The sequence below is a fragment of the Panicum virgatum genome, chromosome 8K (assembly GCF_016808335.1).
Source record: "Panicum virgatum strain AP13 chromosome 8K, P.virgatum_v5, whole genome shotgun sequence".
Lineage (NCBI taxonomy): Eukaryota > Viridiplantae > Streptophyta > Magnoliopsida > Poales > Poaceae > Panicum > Panicum virgatum.
Window position 1 is genome coordinate 32,945,169 of NC_053143.1, and position 25,728 is coordinate 32,970,896.

General features: G+C 43.9%; 2 protein-coding genes and 1 long non-coding RNA gene across 11 annotated transcripts; 1 reads left to right on the plus strand and 2 right to left on the minus strand.

The window, feature by feature from the left end:
• Positions 1 to 2,603: 2,603 nt before the first annotated feature.
• On the minus strand, positions 2,604 to 4,932 carry LOC120644434 (apoptosis inhibitor 5-like protein API5). Of its 9 annotated transcripts, XR_005663753.1 has the most exons (5): positions 4,676 to 4,904; positions 4,475 to 4,519; positions 3,924 to 4,039; positions 3,286 to 3,350; positions 2,604 to 2,854 (listed from the first exon to the last, which is right to left on the minus strand). XR_005663753.1 is itself a non-coding variant. In XM_039921058.1 (4 exons), exons 2-4 carry the CDS (start codon positions 3,708 to 3,710, stop codon positions 2,738 to 2,740), a joined length of 240 nt encoding a protein of 79 aa, XP_039776992.1. In that variant the 5' UTR covers positions 3,711 to 4,039; positions 4,676 to 4,904; the 3' UTR covers positions 2,604 to 2,737. The 9 variants fall into 9 exon arrangements, 3 of the variants coding, with proteins under 3 accessions (XP_039776992.1, XP_039776993.1, XP_039776994.1); XR_005663755.1 differs by lacking the exon at positions 4,475 to 4,519 and having other exon boundaries at positions 3,960 to 4,039; positions 4,676 to 4,932; XR_005663751.1 differs by lacking the exon at positions 4,475 to 4,519.
• A 3,558-nt stretch (positions 4,933 to 8,490) lies between these two features.
• LOC120646265 lies at positions 8,491 to 9,414 on the minus strand. The gene is made up of 2 exons (XR_005664343.1): positions 9,173 to 9,414; positions 8,491 to 8,877 (listed from the first exon to the last, which is right to left on the minus strand). It is a non-coding gene; the product is annotated as an uncharacterized LOC120646265 (long non-coding RNA).
• A 1,508-nt stretch (positions 9,415 to 10,922) lies between these two features.
• On the plus strand, positions 10,923 to 11,285 carry LOC120645636 (zinc finger CCHC domain-containing protein 10-like). Its single transcript, XM_039922408.1, has one exon. It carries the CDS (start codon positions 10,923 to 10,925, stop codon positions 11,283 to 11,285), a length of 363 nt encoding a protein of 120 aa, XP_039778342.1.
• The last annotated feature ends 14,443 nt before the right edge of the window (positions 11,286 to 25,728 follow it).

Sequence of the window (25,728 nt, forward strand, 5' to 3'; positions counted from 1 at the left end):
AGCTACCATCCACCATGGACATATTGATAGAGATGTAATCCTCAGGTACTTTATCTGATGTTTTGTCTGGTTTTGTCAAGTATTTTATTGATAAAGAAGATAGTTTAGTTGCAATTCGTGTTATTCAAAAATCGGCTATTGAAAAGCCGACTAGTAATGCTTGCGAAACTTTGTCTAATGTTGTTGGTCAAGATAAAATTCGGCCGTCCCAAGCCGAATTTGTCGACCTAAAACCCCTTAAAAAGAGCACAGAAACTATATCCAGTACTTTTACGCTCGGGGGCAACAAAACAAAGGCAAAGGTGCTGGTTGTGCTCCAATCGGTCCAATCAGTTCCAAGACTGGTCTAACCGTCTCTTCCAGGGTTTCCCGCACTAAATTCAAAACTAAGATGGTTAAACTCAAACAACCAGAAATTGGTGTTTGGAAAATAGTCAAAGCCAAAGGCTGTGGAAATTATCAAAAGGAAAAGCTGAAGAATATTAATGGAGAGCTTCCGGCTATGTCCAAAAAACAAAGTAATGATGCAAGTCGGCCTAAAAATTCCAAGCAACCAAAATTTACTCCAAAACAGAAGTTCCATCATCAGAATCAGCAATGAAATTATTCTCCTATGACAATGCCATTTCCATACCATGGATCATCTATGCATATACCACGTGGTCATTATATTAGCATGCCTTTTTTTTGTCTACCATGTTCTTTTAATTCATATATGCCATTTCCTCCTAAATATTTTTGTTCAGATTATATTACCTATAAGAGCCGGTAATTAATAAGTCATCACCAGCCAGCAACGACCGTTTTGATCATAAAAATCAGTTTGTGCAGAAAAAGAAACATAAAGGAAACTAAACAAGTCTATCGTGTCAAGAAAGATGGGAGATTATTAAATAAAAATTTAGATTTGACACAAGAGATTGAAAAGCTGACTATTGAAGAAGTATCAGCTACTCCTGTTGATAAAATTGTCCCCAATGGTAATCTTGCTTCAAGTAATATAGCTGAACAGGAAACAAGTTCGGTTGGGGGGCAAGATGATCTCAAAACGATTGGTTCTGATGGAACCGGTCTCAGCGGTGTCCAAACTAGTCTGACTGGTTATACCAAAAAATTGGTAGAACTCAAAGTGTCACGTCAAGGAGCTAGGTGATGAAGAAGAAGCCTACTTTTGATGAACTCCTAAATAAATATCAAAATAGTGCTGACCAAAAGCAAAACAATGGGCTTGAAGGGAGTAAAACAAAAACTCTTCATCACCAAGGGTGAAAAGGCATCAACGATTATCGCATTGGTCTCCATCATTTATTTCGTCGATGCATATACCATGGAACGCCTATTATGACTATCAACATTCTACTTACGCTTTACCAAGGAGTTATGACTTATATAATTGGCCATCATGGCTGTGTCAAAAATTTAGTTATTAAAATAAACTCAGATGTATAAAAGCCAAAAATAGTAGTTTCATGCATGTTGTACTTGCTAGGATCTTGTTTCGGCTACAACAGCATCCACAAAGAGTTTGCAAGTCAAGGCCGATAATTTTTTATCACTCTTAGCACAAATATATGGCCGATGTATTATTCATCATTGTCCTTAGATAATTTTGGTCTAGAAGGTTATTTTTTGGCATGCAGAGTTTTGCCAAAAAAACAGGAGGGCATATATTGACGACCAAAATTGGCAGACAATTTAGGAAACCTGGATACTCCGGATTTAAGGCCAGATACTCTTGACGAATGTTCGAACGTCTGAACATTAGCCCGGATACTCCGAGTTTAAGCCCTGAAACTGTAGTCTAATTGAGCGGTCTCACCGTTCTAATTGAGCAGTCTGACCGGTCCATTTGAAGTCCGAAGGAAACTTGAGATTTTCTTAGATTTGGATCTGTAAAAAGGATTTCTTATGGTGCAAAACCTCCCCACCCTATAAATATAAAGGGCCACGGCCGATTGAGGTATCCAATCGATCAGATATACATCTTTTTATATTTTTTACCTTTTCTTTGTTTTAATCTTTTCTAACCTCAATATGATGTTCCTCTCATCTCCATGGCGTTTGAGGACGTCCTAGCTACCCTGCCGAGCTTAGAGCAACCGAAGGTGTGCGTATGTGTCGTTGTATGTTACTGATTATCCATAGTTAAAATTTCTGATCCTAACCTAATCTATATAAATGACTTCAACTTTGAGCTCAACCTCGAGTCATTCTAAAATCACCAGCCAATCGGTTAGCTGATGAGTGATGGGTCACCTCCGCTTATCCAATGAGTCACTACAGCAAAACAGGAAACTTTCGGCGGCAAAAAACCGCCAAAAATAAGCCTTTCCCACTGCAAATAGCTTATTTTCAGCGGCTTAGGCTTATTTTCGGCGGTAACCGCCCAAATAAAGCAAAAAATAAGCTTATTTTTGGCGGCAAACCGTCGAAAATAAGCTAATTTTCTACCGTTTTTGGAGGCCGCCGAAAATTCACTCGGGGCGCTTAATTTTGGGTGGCTACAATAAAACCGCCGAAAATAATGCCTAATTTTGGGGCTACAGTAAAATCGCCAAAAATAATTAATTTTTTTATTAAAAAAAATAAATAACTCAAAAAAATTATATAAAGCACCAAAAATATAGAAAAAATTACAGAAAAATTATACAACATAGTACAATCATATACAACAAGTTACAACATGACCTCAAGTTATAGGCAGCCATATAAAAACACATCAAAGTTCTACATAGAGTCATTTATAATCAACAAAGATATAACAGTGTTGTAATTGTACAGAATCTTGTGCTGCAGCATATGGTGAACTTGCAGCATTAGTCTTGAGCAAATCCAGTTTCTTTTCTTCAGGAATCTGAAATAAACATAGCATGTCGAAATAAAAACTTTGCTCAAATGCTTCAAATTTATCCATGTTAGCTTTCGTTAGAGGGTAAGCAATTTAATGTTGAATGTGCACAAAAAAAGATAAGCAGCAGTAATTTCACTTCATAAAAAAATGATCCAACTGATAGATCTAGGAAACTGACTGGACAAAGTGGACTTAGACAACAAAATATAGTAAATAGGAGCTGTGATGGGTCAAATAGAAACTAGAGATTTCATGATGATTATGTAGCTAGACCAAACATGAAAGAAAGACATTAAAGCATTCTTTGTTCAGCATGAAAATATGAAGTCAACAAAGATATGCAATGCCCCACCCTGTTGTCACGGCGTTTCAAGGAAATGCATGCACTTCTACTTATGACTTAGAGAGAGCAAAGTACAAGTGGAGAAGCTTACCTTCTCAAAAGCTGGAACAATTTGCTTGACAAAGTAATTAAGAACTTGCTGCTTGATGCACCTCTCTGCAGATCATGTAATCCAATTTAGGACACGATATTCACAGGATGCTTAATTTTTCAAACCATGGAACCATGTTCTAAATGCTGCATCATAGGATGCACACAGCCAGTGTTAGGAAGTTGCAGCAGAGATAGCTGACAAGCAAAAGGCTAAAACACGACAAGTTCTGAGAGCTATATCAGACAATTCAAATATCACAGTCGGCTGGTAAATATCCAACTTAGTTAACAAAGAAATCTAGGATTATTATCTCCAAACAGCAGCAATTGTTTTTTTCCTTTGACTCAATTTGGTGACCACTGACCCCTTGATATAAGTGATTTCCCCCATATTCTCCCAATAATTCCACTTGTGGCCTCCATCCCCCCTCAAGTAAAATCTCGAGGTATTAGCTGGATGCAAGTTAGCAATGTAAATGTACAATCAGTACCTTCAGTGCAATGATTAAGTATTTTAAAATTTCCCCAAGCATAGCTCAAGTTCACATGGTTGAACTTCAATATAAGAAGCTCAGGTAACATTAAATATCAACATACAGTAAATTTAGTTCCAATACTGTTTAGATTGCTACTTACATTGAATTGTGAATCAAGATCCTGACAGGTATGTACCTTGTCTCTTAGAAAACAAATAATCTTCTCACGGATCTCTGATCCTGACTCCACATGCTTAAATAAAGGCTGCAAGGAATCTGACCAATAGAGGGTAGATGAAAAGGCAGATCTCAACTATTAACTAGCAGAGTGTGAGATGGATTGGCAAGACAAAGGCAGATATTAGTATATTACAACTGAAAGATACTGATAAGTTCCTTATAAGCCACCTATATGAAAAGACATTGCTATATCCCAGCAGAAGAAATGCAATAAGTATTTAGCAAGACATAGCATGGCTGTGCAGTTGTGCCAATTATTGAACGTAGTGCACATGCACAGAAGGTCCAAACTCTATAGATTCGAACAGTGGTCACATAACAAGAGAACATCTGAAATTAAAAATGCAGAAAATGGCTGCGTTCAAGTTTTGTGCTATGTGTTACCCCATGTCTATAGAAAATGCCATTAAATGAGCAAACATCACGCAAAAGAAATGTCTAACAGGATGACAATGGGTATAAAACTAGTACCTTAATAAAAATAAACAGCATTAGTTGATTGAATTAGTTTCTTAACTGCAAGACAAAGTACATAATTAATTGCCACTTTTGATGAATCTGGAAAAGCAGCCAAGCAAGCTCGAGTGCCTGAAATCGGCGCAGCATTTCATGGGGATCGGGGACTAGCGGCACTCCGAGGGGGGTGAGAAGGGAGCGAGCAAGCTAGCTCACCTGCGGGACGGACGGCCGGCGGCGCGGATCCGGGGATCCGCTGGCTCGCTCAGCGGGGGGATCTCGGCTCCACTGTGTGCGCCATTGCTCGGCCAGCCGTTGGTGGGGATTGAGTGGGAGGGGAGTAGGCGACGGAGGGCGACCGGACCAGGGAGCTGGGGAGTAGGCGGTGGCGGGCGGCGCGGCGCAGGGCGGCGGCGTGCGGCGTGCGGCGTGTGGCGGGCGGCGGCGCGGCGCAGGTCCTCGAGCGGCGGCGCAAAGTACCTGGTTTTGAGGACAACTGGCCCGTTTGTTTTTAGCGCGCTAGTGAATAGTGACACTTTTATCGTTTATTACGGTGTCAAATAAAATCAGTTTACAAAACCAACTCCAAAACCCCGCGCTAGTGACTCTGAAGAATCTAATGAGGCCTTTGACCGCGCGATTAGAGGACGGTACTGTAACAAATCATCGATTAATTACCGTTATTAGATTCGTCGTGAAAAATTACACTCATCCCTAAAAAGATTTTGCAAATAGACTTCATTCAATCCTTCGTGCGGGAAAGATTCTCTTCTAGCGCTAGCGCTAGGATTCTAGCGCGCATCCAAACAAGGCCACTGTATTAACTTTCGGCAACCGAGGAGGGCCACCGAAAGCAAGTGGTCTATTTTTGACGGTTTTCGTGTAGGGCCACCGAAAATAACCATTTTCGATGGTTAGAGGGCGGCCGCTGAAAATTACTGCACAACTTTCGGCGGCTTGCGTGGGCCGCCGAAATTAAGTCTATTTTCGGCGGCCCAAGCAAGCCGCTGAAAGTTGTGCATTAATTTTTGACGGCAAACTTTCGGCGGCCGCCCTCTGGCCGCCGAAAATTAAATTAGCCGCCGAAAGTTTTCGGGTTTCCTGTAGTGAGTACAAAAAATTGTTGAATCTCTATCCTATACAATGAGCTAAAATAAGATGGAGAACAAAAAGATTCTTAAACCAAAAATCGAACCTAAGACCCTACAAACGGCAACATGGACTTGAACCATTGAGCTATAACCATGCTTGTGAATATTAGGTAAGAGTACACTCTATAAACAATTTTCTTATTAGAGGGAAAAGTACACTCTATAAAAGAACACATGCATAGTTCATCTTTCTCTTTTTAATCGGTGATTAAAACTTGTATTTGGTATTTCTCCCTTATATGAACTCTAAATTTGTTGGTTCTTTTTCCTGATTTTTTCTGAAATCATGATCTTTCTTTTAATGTCATTTTTTGTATGATAATTTCTATTATGTGGATTTTTACGTATGGCTTGTATTCTTCCACCTGAGTGGAGAATATAAATATATGTTTTGCATAATATTTAGTGATGTAATTTCATATTTTCTGGTACATATAAGGTTGTGTCCAAATTTAAGGTGAGTACAAAATATTATGAGATATTCAAATCTCAAAGTTTGACTTGAGTTATAAAAAACTATGTAAGAGATGTATCAATTTTGCGAACAATGTATGGTCCGACTTAATTAAAATTCTTTAATATTTTAATCACAAGCTTATTCACCAAATATATATTGTCATGTAAATTTGTAGAATTTTTTGACCTAATTTAAATATTTTTGCAATTATTATGTTGTAATTTGGAGAATTAATTGTCCATATAATACAATTGGATTTTTCATACATTGGCTAGAATAGAATATATGAACCTAAATACATTTTTATGCAATTTTATGTATCTTATTAGAAGCACGCATAGTTCAATTTGGAATTAATTTCAATAACCATGTAGAAATTCATTTTACATATAGAATATATTAACTCAATTTGAAAATTGTTGAGACTTCTACAATTAAACTTATATGTACAAAATAAAAATACTATTGCACCACCAGCATATAGTGTGTTTATTAATCTGTATGGACTTGTCATGTTTGAACAGGGTGTCTGGAGACATTAGATCACACGACTCTTGGATTCAATCCTACTCATCGGTTAACATATGATCTGCGAGGTGAGGACCAACAACACACATAAAAATTTTATTTTTCAAAAAAACTAACATTTGATGTATTTGAAACTTTTGTAGACTTGCATTAGTCAGTGGTTAATAAATTCATGGATATCAGGTTTATCAATAGATTCCTTGACAAGTGTTGGGAATACTTTTAGTAGCCTATACGTCATGTTTTATGTGTGAGATCAAAATTACCGTGTTCTGATCACCAATTGTCGTCTTAATTTGTTCTTATTTTACTATAAGTAGATTAGAAGGATAGAGCTTCATATGTATTGTGACAATTTTTACCATTTTCTTAATCATCGTCTTAAGTTATATTTTAATTACCATTTCCGTAATTCATTCACCACAAGATCCATGCTTTATTCTCGGCAAGTTCATCCCGCCATAGATTTGATTAGGTTCAACAATAGAAGATTAAGTCCAAGTGAATGCATGCGTTCTTAGAGGACAACCTACACTCCACTTCGTCAGCAATATAGATTTGATCAAGTCCAACTCAGATCAGCGACCGAATTAGTCATCAGGCATGCAAGATTAAGTCCAAGCGAATGGATGCATTCTCGGGTGATCGCTTACAATCCACTGCATGCAAGTCAAGATGCATAGATGCTCGCAAGTTAAGATGTCCACTGCATGCAAGTCAAGATGCATAGATGCATGCGAGTCAAGATGCACCATAGTTAAACCATGCAAGTCAAGTTGATCTAAATGCATGCGGGTCTATATAGGCCAATGCCAGCCTCCCTCCAAAGAACACAATACATCATCGCATTACCATGTTCTCATTTAGTTTGGACTTTTTTCTTCTGCACCAAGTGCTACTCCACCCCTCTACGGGTAAGCATGTAAGCATTCTTGCCTATGCCACATCAATCATGAATTGTTGAATTGTTTGTATATTTTTATGTGTCATATATAATAAGTTCCCCGTGTAACTGAATGGTCTGTTCTACATCGCACACCATGTCAATCTCAACAGCTACATTCATATCATTGGACGAAGCCTTTAGCCATCCTAATCATTCTTATGTTGATGTGATTGGTGTCGTTGCTGACGTTGGGCCCCTGGATCATGATACATTCTTTCCCAATGGGATTAGGGAGCTAACTTTAAAAGATGATAGGTGTGCTTTTTATTAATTACACAACAAAGTTTAATATGTTACTATTTGTTTAACTTCGCAATATTTTTTTCCCCAATTTAGTCGTATTGCATTCCTACACATTTTCACGGGAAATAATGAAGCCAACGATGAGCTACTGATATCTACTAGTATAGAAAACAATTTTCTCATTGCTACCAATGTATCGGTAGACTCAAATTCAAGTAAGTTGATTTTTATACATAATATAGTAAGCATTTTTGTTGTCGGTACAACTTATTGACACCGATTGGCATTTCAGGTTGTTTAATAATGAACGAACACACCTCCATGGCTTTCGCGGGATCAACGCTTGCCCAACGAAACATGTGCTCGTATCCATTTAAGATTCCATCTAGGAGCATCTCCAATATATGCATCTGAATACTTGACCTACTTAATCCTTCAAAATCACAATCATGCATCCTGGAATCCGCCGTCCCCAATATTCATCAAATCACCGGCATCCTTGTGTAAACTCCATTGGCAAAAAAATTATCAAATTTTGGTGTCAACAACTGAACCGGCGGTGATGGTCATTTCAACTTTCACAACCGGTTTGCATTCCAAACCTTCAGTGATAGGAACTTTCATCGCTGGTTCCAACATCAGCTATGGTCACCTACTCGGGCTCAGGATTTGAGGCTTGGGTATTCAAAATTTTCAAAGGGTGAAATTTTTTTGGCAACCTAAAGTATATATTCATAGCACATAATTAAGTATCAAAATCATAGCATTTACCATAACATAACTTGAAATTGTTCGACACGGAGATAATAGATGTACTAAATGATCACATCCAAGTTGCAACATGTAAAATAAATAGAGGATAAAACAGCAAAATGTTAAGAAAGCTTACAAATTTCAGCCTACAGTTTAACTTTTTGATCCTTAATGCTTTGAAAATAAGAGATGATGCCCTGATCCTTAGCTTGCAAGAAGAATTCCCTTTCAATGAAAGTGACCAAGCAACCATTCAAAAATTTCTGCCCCATCTTGCTTCTTAGCTTGTTTTTGACAAAGTTCATTATAGAAAAGATCCTCTCAACACCAGCAATTGCAACTGGGACAAGTAGCACCAATTTGAGAAGTTTGTAAACAATATCTTATCGAGAAACCTTTCCTTCTTTAACTAGCATCATAGATAACTCTGCTAGACTTCTCAAATTTTTGAAGTTGTCATCATTCCTCAAATCATTGGTATATCAGTTCAGTTGAAAAGGAAGTTGGTTCATTTCTTCAAATTCAAAGTCACGAGGATATAACTTAGCAAGCTTAATCATATTCTCAGCATTAAAAGCAGCAAATGAATTGGTTGGACTGAATGATGCCATGCATATAAGTAGCTCTATGTTTACCTCATCAAATCTATTATTAAGCTCTTGAACTTGTCCATCAATGATTGTTGTCGGTCGAAACCCACCGGCGAGCAGCGACAGACAACACGAAGAGCCGGGAGGCTGCCGGGGCGCTGGCTGGCACCGGTCCCTCTGTCAACGGCCCAGATCCTGGCACACGCCTTTAGCTTCCGGAGTCGCAGGGCGTGCCACCTGACCTATACCTGGTCAGGAAGGTGCAAAACGTGTTTAAGAGATTAGCCTGCATGCATAAACACGTGTAAACATTAGTCCGAGCCGTGATCGGCTCCCCGGGACGACTCTTGCATCGGCTTTAAATAGCCGATCAAGTCTCGGTGTCAGATCAGATCTAGATATCCAGATATTTTTAAATAAAGCATGTGACTGTAATAACTTGCTGTAATTACATTCAATTAACCCAATCTACAACAATAAAAGCTTCACTGCTAGATCGGAACATCCTGCACGTGAATAGGCCTAACGAACGTGATAGATGGCTAAACCTTAACCAGAATGGAGGCCTAAGAAATAGTAAGAGCCGATTCCCGGAACAATCTCCATTAAGACTAAAGTAAAGCATCTACTACGTCGCCGGAACATCTAATCCGTTTGCAAGGCTTAATCTAGCAAATATTACATCAACTCTTATGGAAACAAGAGCAAACCATAACAGATCGGATCTACTAAATGTAACACAACAAGGTGTTATTCCTGCACGACTAGTTCCGAGTAGTGAAAACTAGCACAAGATCGAAAACGCGAGCGTGCATGAATAACATGATATTTGCATATGATAAGCATGAAAACACGAGATAGATCTACTAAGACATGCTGCAAACACCAGAATAACTAGCATTGCTCGTCATAAAAAATGCTTCAGCATGAGCAATGCCAAAGTAAAAGCAAGAACAATGCTGCTCTGATCACAAGATGTGATCAGGGCAGCATGGCACTTACTTGGATGAAACCCTAGAATAGGGGTGGCGGTGCGCCGAGTTTGTTGTTGCAGAACGTCGAATGGTTCCTTCTTTACGAATAACAACAGGTACATATTTATAGTCCGTAGACTTGGACACGATCTAAACTAACTCATCTATACCGGACTCTTAACCCTAACCAAACTAACTGAATTTACAGATACACGGCCCATGCGGCCCAAATGCTCGCGCAGGAGCTAATTCACAAGCTTTTCCTTAATTTCTACACTAAGCCCAACTTGCTCGTGGCCCATTAGTTAACCTTGTTAATTTATGGCGATAACACATGCCCCCTGATTTTGGCAATGATAGTTCCAAAACCATTATGCTACTCCATCTTCCCGTTGCTCCATTTTCCTGTTACTTGTTCATTAAAGCGCACTAACCTTCCCGGGAGATGAAACGTCAGCTGCGGCTGGCCTCTTCGAAAACTGTGAAAGTGTCGATCCATCTTCCATCCTTGGCCTTTTTAAGCTCACCCCGAATTCGCCCAAATTCACCACAACTCTTTGCTTTAGCCAGTAAAACAGCCCAAAACCACCACCATGGCCATCCTCTCTTCTTCTTCCTCCAACTCAATTGCCTCGAGCTTCTCTCCTTCCTCATCGTCTTCTTCCTCTTCCACCCTCTCGGCCTCCTCCATAGACTCGATACCGGAGAGCTGAGAGCCGACCCCCGAGTCCGACCCCATTGTGGCATACAAGGCAGTTGCTCCTCTGCATTGGGATGCAGAGGAGTTCGACTTCGGGCTCATCTCCAAGCCCGATGAGCCGATGACCGAGGAGGAAAACCTCCAGGCGCTCTTCCCGGAGGAGCTGGAGGCAAGTGAAGACGACGCCTTCAGCTGGGATGGAGTCGACTCCTCCTCCGAGGAGGAGATCGACTCCTCCTCATCCGACTCGGTGGCAGGTAATGCCTTCCGTTTCCTCCGGTCCTCCGAGGAAGACTCCGAGGAGGACGCCGACGGCGACGACGGCGGCGGCTACGGCGGTGATGAGGACGACGCCGGCGGAAGCAACGCCGATAGCAGCGGCAGCGAGGACGACGGGAGCAGCAACGGCGGCGACAGTGATGGCAAAAGCACGCCGGTGAGGAGCCCGAAGCACTGTAGGTACCTAGGCACCTACTGGTGGTAGAGTAGCTTAGGCATGTAGGGAACCCGAGCCCAATTCGTACTCGAATCGGCTCATTATTGTAAAAAACTTCAAATTTTCAATGAAATTTCCCTTTCTGCAAACTTGTGTTCTTACGGGATCCTCAAAAAGCCGATGGCATCGCATCGGTTTTTTCCACACTCAAAAAGCCGATAGGATTCAAACTCGGAAACCGCCCGTATAAGGATAGGACGCCCTTTCCACTCTGAGTTCGATTCAAACAAACATCCCAACTCCACGCACGCCTTCGAGACTTCGCCCCATAAATCTGAGCAGCGCATCCAAATCCCACAGGACAATCCAAACCCTAAGGCCATCAGATTTGAATCATGTCGATCTCCGAAATTCAGACAGCAAAATCCCCTTCTACGAACATGGCGATTTACAGCCTGAAGGTAATTTTTGGCCTTTCCCCTCAATTTCCTTTCAGTTCGCCAAGCTCCTGAATTTAATGAACCATTAAATTACAACACCACATTAATTTCTGAATTACTGAACCTCAGGTGTCGGATATTCTCCTGCCGCATCCCACTAATCCCAAGTCTTTCTATCTTGGCCCGCAAACACATGAAGACCCTGTAGATTTGATCTCTTGCGAAGCCAATAGGATTCCCTTTGCAAGCCAAAACATTGACTTGACCTCCTGGGCCGACTGCCTAAGAGCCTGGCCAAATCTCCCAGAGGGTTGGGTCTCATGGTACAGCAAAGTGGCAAGAGTCTACCTGCCCCTATGGCAAGAACTTAATATAGCCGATGCTCTCTCTTTACTGCTATCTCAACTCGAGAAAGATGAAAACCTGCTGAAAACCATCGGCTATTTCTGGTCTGATGCTCTGAACTGCTTCCTCTTTGGCCATGGACCCATGACACCCACACTGTTAGATGTTGTAATGATAACTGGCTAAGATATCAAATCCTCCAATCCTGCAGCCCATAGGATGCCAATCATCCCCTTCAAACTCTCATCCAAGGCAGACTGCACAAACTGGGGTACTTATATGAGCCAGCACATGAAAACAAAAGGTCTAGTGGCAGAAAAGGAACACACAACTATTCTGAATCTTTGGCTGGAACATTTTCTCTTCTGTGGCCCTTCCTTGGCTCAAACCAAAAACTATCTTCCTTTGGCCTACCACCGGGCATGCCAGAATGTGTTGTCGGTCGAAACCTACCGGCGAGTAGCAACAGGCAACACGAAGAGCTGGGAGGCTGCCGGGGCGCTGGCTGGCACCGGTCCCTCGGTCAACGGCCTAGATCCTGGCACATGGCAATCACATCAGCCTAGGTAAATTATTCCTTGGAGAGATCTACAGATACCTCCACTTGATGACTCAGAACCTGCTTGGCCAAAGAAAACTCAAAACTAGAGGTCCTTGGTGGTTTATCTAGCTGTGGGCTCATCTGTACTTTCAGCGCCAAATCCCAGATTTCCCGGTCTTGGACAATAACTCCTTCCCAGATGAGACCAGCAAACCCATCAGATGCACCAGCTTTGGCCAAGCCTTGTACAGCATACCTGGCAGCAAACTGAATTCAAAAGATGCAGCAAACTGGTTCAGAATCTTCTTCACAGGCTCAGATAACCCATTATTCTTCCCATTTGCTGATTCTAAAAATTTTGAGAATCCAGTTTCATTCAGGCTGGATAATTTTGCCGATGACGATGACACTCGGCATTTATACTCCCTGATGATCTGACCTGGCTTCCTCCCAGTTGGCATGAGTACCTCCAATAGAATCATCAAACCTGGGTATGAGGCTCACCAACCAGTCGTAGCAGCCAGGCAACTCGGCCTAGGACAGACCCGTCCCCACTTCCATATTCACCACTTGGTGGAGAGCAGAGCCAATTTGCCCGACACCATCACCAGCTCGAGATGCTATAGTATGTTCGACGATCTCCACATCCCCATCCCTGCCGATCTATCTTTCACCTTCTCATCGGTCGGCTTCGGCACTTGGTGGGAGATGTGGAAAACTCACATTTTCAGGAAGGCCCTGGGTCCTTTGCTTCAGCAGATCGATCCTAAGTACGTGATCCCCAAGGAAGAGGTAATAAACTTGCATGCCCGCTCTTCTGCTCCTTCTTTCACTTCATTCGAATAGCTCTGCTTATTCTTTTCACAGCAACAAGATGGTCCAGAACCAGTGAACAGCAATGGCGAGCCATTCCATTTCCTCCCAACCGCTCTTGACGTTCTCTTCTGCAAGGGGTCCCCGCCAATGAAGACAGTGATAATGAAAGCCCAGCCAGACTCACCTCAGTCGGCTTCCAGGCGGAGACCAATCTCTGGGGGTACTGCCCCCCGAGTCCCAACCAAGAAGAGAAAGGTAATCACGAAACGAGCCATCATGAGGCAACTCCACCTTCCTCAGATCCATCAGAGCCCGAGACCAACCAGGTAATCCACTTCCTCCAAAATTTCCTCATTGAGCACATATACTCTGGTTAATCGAGACGTTCTCCCCAGGATGCAAGCGAGGACACCTTCAGCGTGGGGAGTCCAACGCCGTAGGTAATCACACCCTCAGAAGCCGATAATGACACCACCGAAGCCCAGGAGCAGCAAGAGGCGATCGTTGCTCCAACAGAAGCCAGTGGCCAGAGGACCGCAACAGCTGACGCCGCAATAGAAACTCACACTGAGCAAGTTGTGACCCCCGAGGCTTCGATGGAGGTTTGTAACGAGCAGGCGGACACAGCCGATGCTCCTGCTACTGCTGCTAACCCAACTGAGCCAATCGCACCTGGACCAGCCATCGCTTCTTCGGGACAGGTAACATCATACAAGCCGATTTGGATCAGCCGATATACTTTTCTTCCGAACTAACTCCTCTATCTTCACAGGGCTTCGATATCTCAGGATTGCTTTCATTTGACCTCGCATCAATGGGTCTCTCTGCTCCCAGCGCAAAGACACCGCCGCTTCCTCAACTGATTGACCTTGCGGATCGGCTTCATCACCTCAAAAGCCTACTATCTGCTCCGATCAGCGCTTTGGTCGAGGACTCCACCGAGTTGAAGCATGTTCTTGAGCCGATCGACTCCCAGCTCCCAAAGTCGCTTCGAGTTAAGCTCTGGCCAGTCGGCCACCTCCCTTTCTTCTGAGTAGAAGTGAAAGCTGCGCAACAGAGGATAGAGGTGCGCCATTCCCAAACTTCCCTGAGGGATGATATTGCTCAGAAGTGTGCAGCACCCAACCAGAAAAAGGCGACTCTGGACATCAAGGCTGATACTTTCGATAGTGTCAAACGGCTTGATCTTCTGGAGAAGGAACTGGCCGATCTCGAGGAAAAGGTCTGCACCACCTAGAGGCTCATCCAGGAAGAGAAAGCTTCGATTGCGAACTCCTACAAGAAGCCCAAGAAATAACCAAGCAGATTCAAGTGGAGTTCGCAGAGATATGCACCTTGAGCCAGCAGATCGTCACAGGCGATGACAAGGACGACGAAGCAATTATAGCACGAGCCGACGCCGTCCGTGCAGGAGCAATTCGTGCCATAGAGGAGTTCTTGAGCTAGTAGTCCATGTAATACCACTTGTTAAGTCTGGACTTGTTCTGTCAAACTTTTTATTCGATGGTTGACATCGGCTGACTTGGTCAGTCTTCCCGTATCACTTAGCTAATTCACTGTATTGGTCCATTTTTCAATGCTATATTATTTTTTTACTGGCCAACTCAACGTGTTGGCCTCCTTTCTTTTTTTATTGGCCAACTCAACGTGTTGGCCTCATATATATATATAGCCAGATGATTCTCATCGGCTTTTCATCACTCGCCTTCCCACATGCTTGCAAAAGTACTTCTTGAGATGTTGGCCGTTGACAGCCACGGGGAACTTGACACCATCCAACTCCTCAAGCATGTAGGCGTTCCCAGGTAGGGCTTGGTTGACTTTGTAGGGTCCGTGCCAATTCGGGGGACCATTTACCATACTTTTTGTCATTGGTTCCCAATGGTAGCACCGCCGCCCAAACCAAATCTCCAACCTGAAACTCTTTTGGTCTGACCTTCTTGTTGTACGCTCGAGCGTCTTTGGCCTTATTCTCTTTGATCTTTTCCAGTGACCAAAGCCTCAGCTCCGTGAGATCCTCCACATTGTCATTCATGAAGGCTGCGTACTCTTCAGGTGATAGATCATTCTGGAACTCAACGCGCCTGGACCCAGCTGTTATCTCCCACGGCAACACAACCTCCTGTCCATAGACCAAATGATATGGCGACGTCTTGGTAGATCCATAGCACGAAATGCGGTATGCCCACAACGCCTCTGATAACACCTCATGCCAGTGTCTCGGATGCTCATCGATCTTCCTCTTGATCAACTTGATAAGGCTCTGGTTGGATGCTTCAGCCTGTCCATTAGTCTGGGCATAGTATGGGGACGATCTGATTAGCTTGAACCCCATGTCATCGGCAAACTTTCTGAACTCTACCGATATAAAGACTGATCCTCCATCGGTCGTGATGGTCTGAGGAATCCCGAACCTGTAGATGATGTGCTCTTTCACGAAATTAATCACATCTTTTGTTGCTACTGATTTCATGGGTACCGCTTCCACCCACTTCGTGAAATAATCCGTGACAGCCAACACCCATTAATGACCTTAGCTGGATGGCGGGTTGATCTGGCCAATCATATCCATGCCCCAACCTCTGAACGGCCACGGCTTAATGATAGGATTCATTACTGACGCAGGTACAATCTGAATTTTCCCGAATCTCTGACATGCCTGACATCCTTTGTAATGCTTGAAACAATCCTCGAGCATGGTCGGCCAATAATATCCCGATCGCCTAATCAGCCATTTCATCTTATGAGCCGATTGGTGCATGCCGTAGGCTCCCTCGTGAACCTCATGCAAGAGCCGATTTGACTCTGAAGGCCCTAGACACTTGAGCAGCAGTCCTTCTAAGGTCCTATAGAACATGTCATCCCCTATCAGAACATACTTCATAGCCTTGAGTCTTATCCTTCTGGATGCCCCCCGAGCCGAATCCTTCAAGTAATTGAAGATATCGGCTGTCCAGTCACCAAGTTCTAGAAACTAAACCTCGACGTCGACGCCATCGGCTATATCCTTGTACCCAGAGGCCATCTGTGCCAGACTATTAGCCTCCATGTTCATAGTCCTTTGTATCCAGTGGAAATTAATATACCTGAACTATGACATCAACTCCTGGCATTGGACCCATATCGGATAAAGAGTCTCGCTCTCACACATGTATTCTTCCGTGAGCTGAGAGGTCACCAACTTTGAATCCCCAAAAATTTCCACTACCTCTGCACCGGCTTCCAGAAACAACTACATCCCCTTGCCAATGGCCTCATATTCTACTATGTTATTGGTGCATGGAGTGGTAACACTGATGGAAAAAGAATAAGTCGCCCCTCGGAGCGATACCAAGAGGATTCCCATGCCGCACCCATCATCACAAGCCGATCCGTCAAAGAACATGTCCCAGGCACGTATGAACAGTGCAGCCACATCAGTGTTGATTCTGTCTGCAATAAGATCTGCCAGCGCCTGGCCCTTGACTGTTTTCCCCGATTGATATCGAATGTTGAACTCCGATAGAGCGAACATCCACTTCCCAAGTTGGCCTTTCAAGACAGGGGCCGACAGCATATGCTTTATAACATCCGATTTGCAAATGACGATCGTCTCCGCCAAAAGCAAGATATGACGAAGCTTCGAACATGTAAAGAACAAACAGAGGCAAAGCTTCTCAATCTCAGGATACCTGGTCTCGGCATCCAGCATGCGTCTGCTAAGGTAGAACACGATCCTCTCCTGATCATCATGCTTCTGAACCAGCACCGAGGCGATAGAGGTGTCACCCACGGATAAGTACACGTAGAAGGGTATGTCTTGTTGCGGAGGTACCAACACTGGAGGCTTCGACAGATACTCTTTGATTTCATCGAAAGCTTGCTGCTGCTCTACCCCCCAGTGAAACTCATTATCAGATTTGATCTTCGCCAGACCCATGAACGGATCTATACGTCCGAACAAATTGGAGATGAATCGCCTGACAAAGTTTATTTTACCGATGAGCTTCTGCAACTCCTTTGTGGTAGGCGGCTTCATCGTCTTCACTGCTTCTTGACTCTTTAAGCCGATCTCGATCCCTCGCTCATGCACCAGGAATCCCAAAAACTGACCGGCTGATACACCAAAGGCACACTTCTTTGGGTTCATTCTGAGCCCAAATTTCTGAGTCCGCTCCAGGACCTGACGTAAATCTTCCAGATGCCCCCAGTCGATGACGATTTGACCACGACGTCGTCGATGTAGATTTCCACTAGCTTGCCGATGAGGTCATGGAAGATATAATTCATGGCGCGCTGATATGTTGCGCCAGCATTTTTCAATCCAAAGGTCATGACCACATACTCGAACAAGCCGACCGCACCAGGTACTCTGAACGCGGTCTTATGCATATCCTCCGGGGGCATGAAGATCTGATTGTAGCCGGCATTACTGTCCATAAAGCTCTGCAACTTATGTCTCGCGGCTGCGTTTATCAACATTTCTGCGACAGGCATCGGATACTCGTCCTTTGGTGTTGCTCTGTTGAGGTCTCTGAAATCGACGTAGACCCTCCATCGGCCGTCTTTCTTCTGCACAGGAACCACGCTGGAGATCCATTCTGCATAGCGACATGGCCTGATGAACCCTGCATCCAACATCTTTTGTACCTCCTTCTTAACTTCTTCTAGAACTTCGGCCTTCATCTGGCGTGCTCATTGTTGAAACGACCGAAATCCATTCTTGAGCGGGAGTTGAAGCTCGACGATGCTTCTGTCCAGACCGGGCATCTCTGTATAATCCCATGCGAAGCAATCCCGATACTCTTTCAACAGTGTTATCATCAGCTCTCGTAGGCTCGGGTCCAACTTTTTGCTGATAAATGTCAGCCGCGGCTTATCCCCGGGACCGATGTCGACTTCTTCTAGATCGTCAGCTGACGTGAACCTGAACCCCATCTTGTCGTCGCCTGTTAAGTCGATGGTGAATGTAGACGACTCGTTGTCGCTTGCCAAGTCATTGGTGAAGACAGAAAAATAACCAAAGAAAAATTTTGGCCAACGGCATGGGCTTGCCACTCTTGTTTTACCATAGTCATCCGTTACTACATACCCATAAATTAGCCGACTGCTAGAGCAGGCTATCCTTGGTACATGACTACATGATCCCAACTCAGAATATGCGTTGAACATTTTTTGGGGCCGATCGCTGGGATCGGCCTCTAAAATCTCGTCACACCTCGTGGCGTGCCGCAAAGTGTCTACTCTGTGAGGCCAGTGGATAATACCAGCCTCAATCCGTTTTTTGTAGCCTCGATCCGATCACAATCTTCCAGAGCAAGCCCAAAGATCGGCTCTTGTCCTTCTGCATCCCACGTGTTCATGTCCGCGAGTGAGACATCACTGGAGTCATCTGTGCGGACCACTTCCACATCGTCGCCGTCCCATTGGACCAAACACTGGTGCATTGTAGAGGGCACGCAGCAATTGGCATGTATCCAATCTCTCCCGAGCAGCGCTGTGTACGTGCTTTTGCTGTCGATGATGAAGAACGAAGTCGGGATGGTCTTGTGGTCCACAGTCAACTCCACGTTGAAGACCCCTCTCGCCTCTGTCGGCTGACCATTGAAGTCGTTGAGCATAACGTTGGTCTTGATGAGGTCAGCAGAGCAACGACCCAACCGGCGCAGAACTGAATATGGCATCAGGTTGACGACGGCGCCGGTGTCGACCAGCATCCTATTGACGGGCTTGCCGTCGACGAGGCCCTTGAGATATAGGCCTTTGAGATGCTTATAGCTTGTATCCTTGGGCTTCTGGAAGATGATGGGTTGGGGACCGAGGTCTAACTGCGCCACGGCTAGCTCTTCAGGTTGAGGTGCTCAAAATTCCGATGGGAGCATGAACACCATGTTGATATCAGCCGATGGCTTGACATAGGCTTTCGGCTGCTTGACGCGCCACTCCTTCTTCGGGGGTGGCCCTTCTGGCTTTTGTGGGTGTCTGACTTGCTCCACAAGGTCCGGACGTGCCTTCCTCAAAGTGTCGAGGTACTTCGCCTTTGCCTCTTCCAAGTTGCGCAGGCGTTGCACCCTACGCTTCTGTGAGCGGCTGAGCCCGTCAGGACACCACCGTGGATGGTGGTACTTGTCTTCCTCCTCTGGTTCTGGGTCTTCTCTAGGTGGCCGTGCGTCACGGCCCTCTCGATCCGCTTTGGGCCCCAGACGCTGGAACACTGAGACTTCGCTCGGCTGCCATCCCCGAGGCCTGCACTCTAGACAGTCATCAATGGTGAGCAATCGGCTCATACCGGAGTTCCAACAGTACTTAAAAAATGGGTAGTGCCAATGATCACGTATGGCCTGCCGTCTCCCCAGCGTCCTCCCCATGCGGTGCTCGTATTCTTCTTCTTCCGATTCATATTGGCGATGCAGCTTGTACTGGTACTCATACTTCTCCAGAAGCCAATCAGAAGCTAGAATCTGATTGCGCATATGGCGTACTTGTTCTTCAGTGATGTTGCGCCTTTCCGACTTATCTTCAACATAGGGCCATTTGCCAGAAACGGCCTCTCTCCTCTAATTGTCATGGCAGTGTATAGGCCTCGCCATGTTGATCTGGAATGCGAAACTCTGACGTTCGCTTGCAGGCTCCGATAGCTCTACCACATTGGCATGCGGGAAAGGTTGGCTGTCCACCTTCATTGTATGTTGTGCCAGAATTAATCGGCCTTGCTCAATAGCCGATTGGACTTGTCGACACAGCTCCTTACAGTCACTCGTGGCTTGGGTGAATGAATGGTGCCACTTGCAGTACGATCTTCCTTGCAGCTCTTGGTGTGTCGGGAACTTGTGATTCTCTAGGAGCTTCAATTTTTTTCTCTTTGAGCAGCAGGTCGAAGATCTGCTCCACTTTGGATATGTCGAAGTCAGAGCCCTTCACAGGTCCCTTTTGCTTGACCCACTTGCATGGAACGGGGTTTGCCCCCTGGGCCCACTCTGCCACGGCCACTTCTTCCTTTTCGCCCGATTCGTCAGAATCGTTCGCTTGGGCCATGTTCATCTGGCGCTTGAATTTCTCTTGGTAGAGCTCAGGGTGATAATGCTCATACGCTATGAGCTTCTGTATCATATGCGCCAGAGAGCTGAACTCCGATTGGAAAGCCAGATCCTTGATCGGCTTTGCGAGTCCCAAGACTGCCAAGTCAACTGCTTCCTTCTCTGTGATGCGTGACGAGTAGCATCTGTTCTTGACTTCCTAGAAGCACCACACGTACTCTGAAATAGTCTCCCCCCACTTCTGCCTGACTTGTGCGAGGTCGGCAATTCCTGCTTCGGCAGCTTCTGAGTGGTACTGGATATGGAATTGGTCTTCTAGCTGCCTCCAAGTACGGATCGAATCCAGAGCCAGTGACGTGTACCATCCAAAAGCTGGGCCCGTGAGGGACGGGCTGAAGAACCAGACCCGAAGAGGATCCGATACTGAGATCATCCCAAGCTGTGTCAAATATCGGCTCACGTGCTCGATGGAGCTGGATCCATCTGACCCATCGAACTTGGTGAATTCTGGGAGCCGATACTTGGGCGGTAGAGGAATCAAATCATAATCACTTGGATAGGGCTTAGAATAGTCGATCGCCTTCCTCTTGGGCAGAATGCCAAATTGATCTCTCAATATCGCACTAATCTGCTCCATACCAAGATTTTCTGGAGCCGAGGGTTTAGTACTCGGCCCGGTAGCGTACTTCGCCAGCCACGCTTGCTTCTCCGCATCGGCTCTTGAAGCGGCTGCGCTTGCCGATTGTCCTGAGCGTGTGTAGTTGATGTTACCTGGAATGTACACACACGTGTACCCAAGCGGGATCTCCTTGGGTGGCTCGTTCATGAATTGACCCTCTCCGGGATCACCGCCGATCTTGTAGACAACATAGACCGGCGAACTCCATGGCTCTGGAGCTGCAAATGAATATGGCAATGTTGGCCTAGATTGAAGTGCAGCTTCCCCTCTGTGACTCCCTAGACTGGTCCTGATGGGGAGTACTAGTTCTTGATCACCTCCTGAACGATGCGATGTGCCACGCATTCAAGCTCATTCATCAGGCTCTCAGAGTGCCGATGAATAGAGTGAGCCACTATGTAGTTTACTTCTTGACGCAGGGCTCTGGTGCACTCCTCTGATGGCACGGACAGATCTACATTATCAAGAGCGCCTTTAGAAGAGAACCCCCTCCACTGATGCCATGGTGACGGGTCCTCTCAAAAGAGCCGATGAGATCGGCTTCAAACTGAGCTTTGACTTCATCATATTTCTGCTTGTATTCTGGAGTCAGCTCTTCATACGTGATGGGCTTAGTGGCCGGTGGATCCGGCGCTTGGTTTTGAGGTCCGGTCATCCCGGCAGTTGACGTTGTTGTCGAAGAAGATCCCACCGGGCGTGCCAGAATGTGTTGTCGGTCCAAACCCACCGGCGAGCAGCGACAGGCTGGCACCGGTCCCTCGGTCAACGGCCCAGATCCTGGCACACACCTTTAGCTTCCGGAGTCACAGGGTGTGCCACCTGACCTATACCTGATCAGGAAGGAGCAAAACGTGTTTCAGAGATTTGCCTGCATGCATAAACACATGTAAACATTAGACCGAGCCGTGATCGTCTCCCCGGGACGACTCTTGCATCAGCTTTAAACAGCCGATCGAGTCCCGGTGTCAGATCAGATCTAGATATCCAGATATTGATAAATAAAGTGTGTGACTGTAATAACTTGCTGTAATTACATTCAATTAACCCAATCTACAATAGTAAAAGCTTCACTGCTAGATCGGAACATCCTACACGTGAATAGGCCTAACGAACGTGATAGATGGCTAAACCTTAACCAGAATGGAGGCCTAAGAAATAGCAAGAGCCGATTCCCGGATCAATCTCCATTAAGACTAAAGTAAAGCATCTACTACATCGCCGGAACATCTAATCCGTTTGCAAGGCCTAATCTAGCAGATATTACTCCAACTCTTATGGAAACAAGAGCAAACTATAACAGGAAACAAGAGCAAACTATAACAGATCGGATCTACTAAATGTAATGCAACAAGGTGTTATTCCTACACGACTAGTTCCGAGTAGCGAAAACTAGCACAAGATCGAAAACGCGAGCGTACATGAATAACATGATATTTGCAGATGATAAGCATGAAAACACGAGATAGATCTACTAAGACATGCTGCAAACACCAGGATAACTAGCATTGCTCGTCATAAAAAACGCTTCAGCACGAGCAATGCCAAGGTAAAAGCAAGAATAATGCTGTCCTAATCACAAGATGTGATCAGGGCAGCATGGTGCTTACTTGGATGAAACCCTAGAATAGGGGTGGCGGTGCGCCGAGTTTGTTGTTGCAGAATGTCGAATGGTTCCTTCTTTACGAATAACAACAGATACATATTTATAGTCTGTAGACTTGGACACGATCTAAACTAACTCATCTATACCGGACTCTTAACCCTAACCGAACTAACTGAATTTACAGATACACGGCTCATGTGGCCCAAATGCTCGCGCAGGAGCCAATTCACAAGCTTTTCCTTAATTTCTACACTAAGCCCAATTTGCTTGTGGCCCATTAGTTAACCTTGTTAATTTATGGCTATAACAGATATATATCCAAGAATATATCAGCATGAAACCGAATGTAATTGATGGCACCTCTATAGAACTGCCATGATCTTTGCTGCCAAATATTTCATAAGTCATTTGTGTAGCCAAATATTTCATTCATCATGTGTAGGAGGAAAACGAACTCAAATGACTTAAATATTGTGATCTTAGATAGAGCTCCATTAGCATCACACCCTTTACTTTCTTTCCCAATCCTGAAGAGAACTTTCTTGATTGAAGGATACGAAAACAGAACATGCATTACCGTTCTGTAGTGAGATCCCCAGCATGTATCACCTAGCCTCGCTAAACTCATCTCTTGATTCAAACCTTGCCCAGTTTCAATTTCACCCAATTTCAATGCTTCAATCATGTATTCAGCTTGAGCCACACGAAGCATCCGAATCTTTTTGCAAGACATCCCTAGAACATTCAGCAGTTATGAAAATTGCCCAAAGAACCAATCACAATCAGTATTCTCCTTAGCAACTGCTACAAGAGTTAGTTGAAGTTGATGGGTGGAACAGTGAACATAATAAGCAGAAGGGGACTCATCCATAATTAATTTCTTCAACCCATTAGCATGGCACTTCATATTCATTAGTCTATCAACCCGTGCTCCCGCATGGGCTAGTTAGAGATATCTAATAATTATCTATCTCACGCTCTCATTAACTAATTCAATATTCTAATCTAGTACTATAAATATATATATTTATCATTATATAATTGTAATAAATGTGATAGGTTTAGTTACTAACTACTTTTTCTCACTTTGTATCACACCTCCATATATGCTTGATATATATTTAATTGAACACTTTGTTTGAGATATGTAAACAACTTGAAAATTGATATTCTTATCTCTTCTTTATATGGTGACACACACATTATGGCTAGTATTTTTATATAAATAATAACATAAATAATATATAATAATAGAAATAGTAATTTAGAATTTTATATTGACGCACTTTAAGATTTTATTATAATAATATAATTTGGATTTAGATTTGGGTTTATTTTAACTTTTTATTATGATATCATTGGATAATATATATGAAACTTTATGGGGTTATTTGATATTCTTTTATAATAACATAAGTGGGTAATTTACATAAAAATTAGGGGTTACTTTAGATTATTTTCTATAATGTCAGGGGTGGGTAATTTAGATACATGTTTAAGGGGTTACTTTAGTCTATTTTCATAATGACGAAGGTGGGTAATTTATTAGAAAAAGATAACAGATTCAATAGCTATTATGATTAGAGTAGCTGAATCGATAGCCGGATGTTTCTGATTTTTGTGAGAATTGGTAGAATATCTCTATTTTTTTAGACTGTCCACCTAGGATTCTTGGTGGTTTCACCTGGAGGCTTCAAAAAGAGTCTCCAATTAGTAATAGTAAGATAGCTCCATTGTATCCTTGACCACGTACCTTGGATAAGGACAATTGATATTTCTAAGCAAGGATAAATCTTTGGTTCTGTAGCGTCAGCTAGGTGGCTGAGAAAATCTCTCTGGCCATCGGCTACACAAATCCATGATCTGAAGTTGAAAGTTGTACCTTCCTCGGGCATGGCAGTGGAGAAGTTGAAAGTTATCATCAAGTTCGTCGAGGGATCAACGGACATCTGCTCTATGGTGGGCACCAGCTGTCGGTGTTTTACTGTTACGTCTACCTAGGGATACCCATAGATAGATGGACGATCGTAGGGAGACGCCGAGATCAAGAATACGATGGTGCAAGCGACACAAGGGTTTAGACAGGTTCGGGCCGCGAGTTGTGTAATATACCCTACGTCCTGTTGGGTGGTTTGTATTACTTTGGGTGTAGATGGGTCAATGTGATGTATCTATGGAGGGTCTTTACCCGACCTTATGTAATTCGGGGGAGCAAGATTACATGAAACCCTATATCAGTACGAGCCTAAGAGTCTGCACTGAGTACTACTCGGGTGGTTTCTTTCTATATCGACTAGTTCTAAGTCCATATGACTGGTTACATGACGAATGGTACGAGACATGCCATATTCCATATCTGGTACTGAACTGTGCCACATCAGGTATCCTGTGACCCTAGGTCTAACAATGTACACTCTAAGATATATCCAACAAAATTTCTAAAATGCTCCACCTCTGCGAGAAGAAAAAAAATATCCTAATTTAAAGCCACCCCGATGATAAATAGTGTCTAAAAATACTTATATAAATTTTCTGAATAATGCCAGTAGTCAAAGATGTATCTAAAAGATCAATGGTAATATACATTTTTCAATCGGAGGATAGAAAATCAGAGTTGGCATCAGCAAAATGGATGGTTGCTAATTCAAATATAATTGCTCAAATAGAGGAAAAGGAAAAGAAAATCTTATTGCATCTTCGTTTCTGCTTCCCGTTATTCTAGCACCTGACGATATTACTTTTATGATCTCCCTAATAATTTACACCTCAACTATTCCAACACAATGGCCATGCGCGGCAAGGCGGCGTGCAATTTCTAGTATATCCCGAAGGGACGTCAAGGCGACTGTTCACCATGTATATATAACCGATCGATCAATGAAATCAATACAGTTCAATCATTCATTCTCTAGTCTTGTTCTCTTTACAATCAAACAAATCCAAATCCATTCACACTGCCTTACATGCACAATATCCCACGGAGAATATTCCTTGGACTTGGTCAGCCACAAACACTACTACAGAATAGGCCTTTGTTTCAGGCCATTTGTC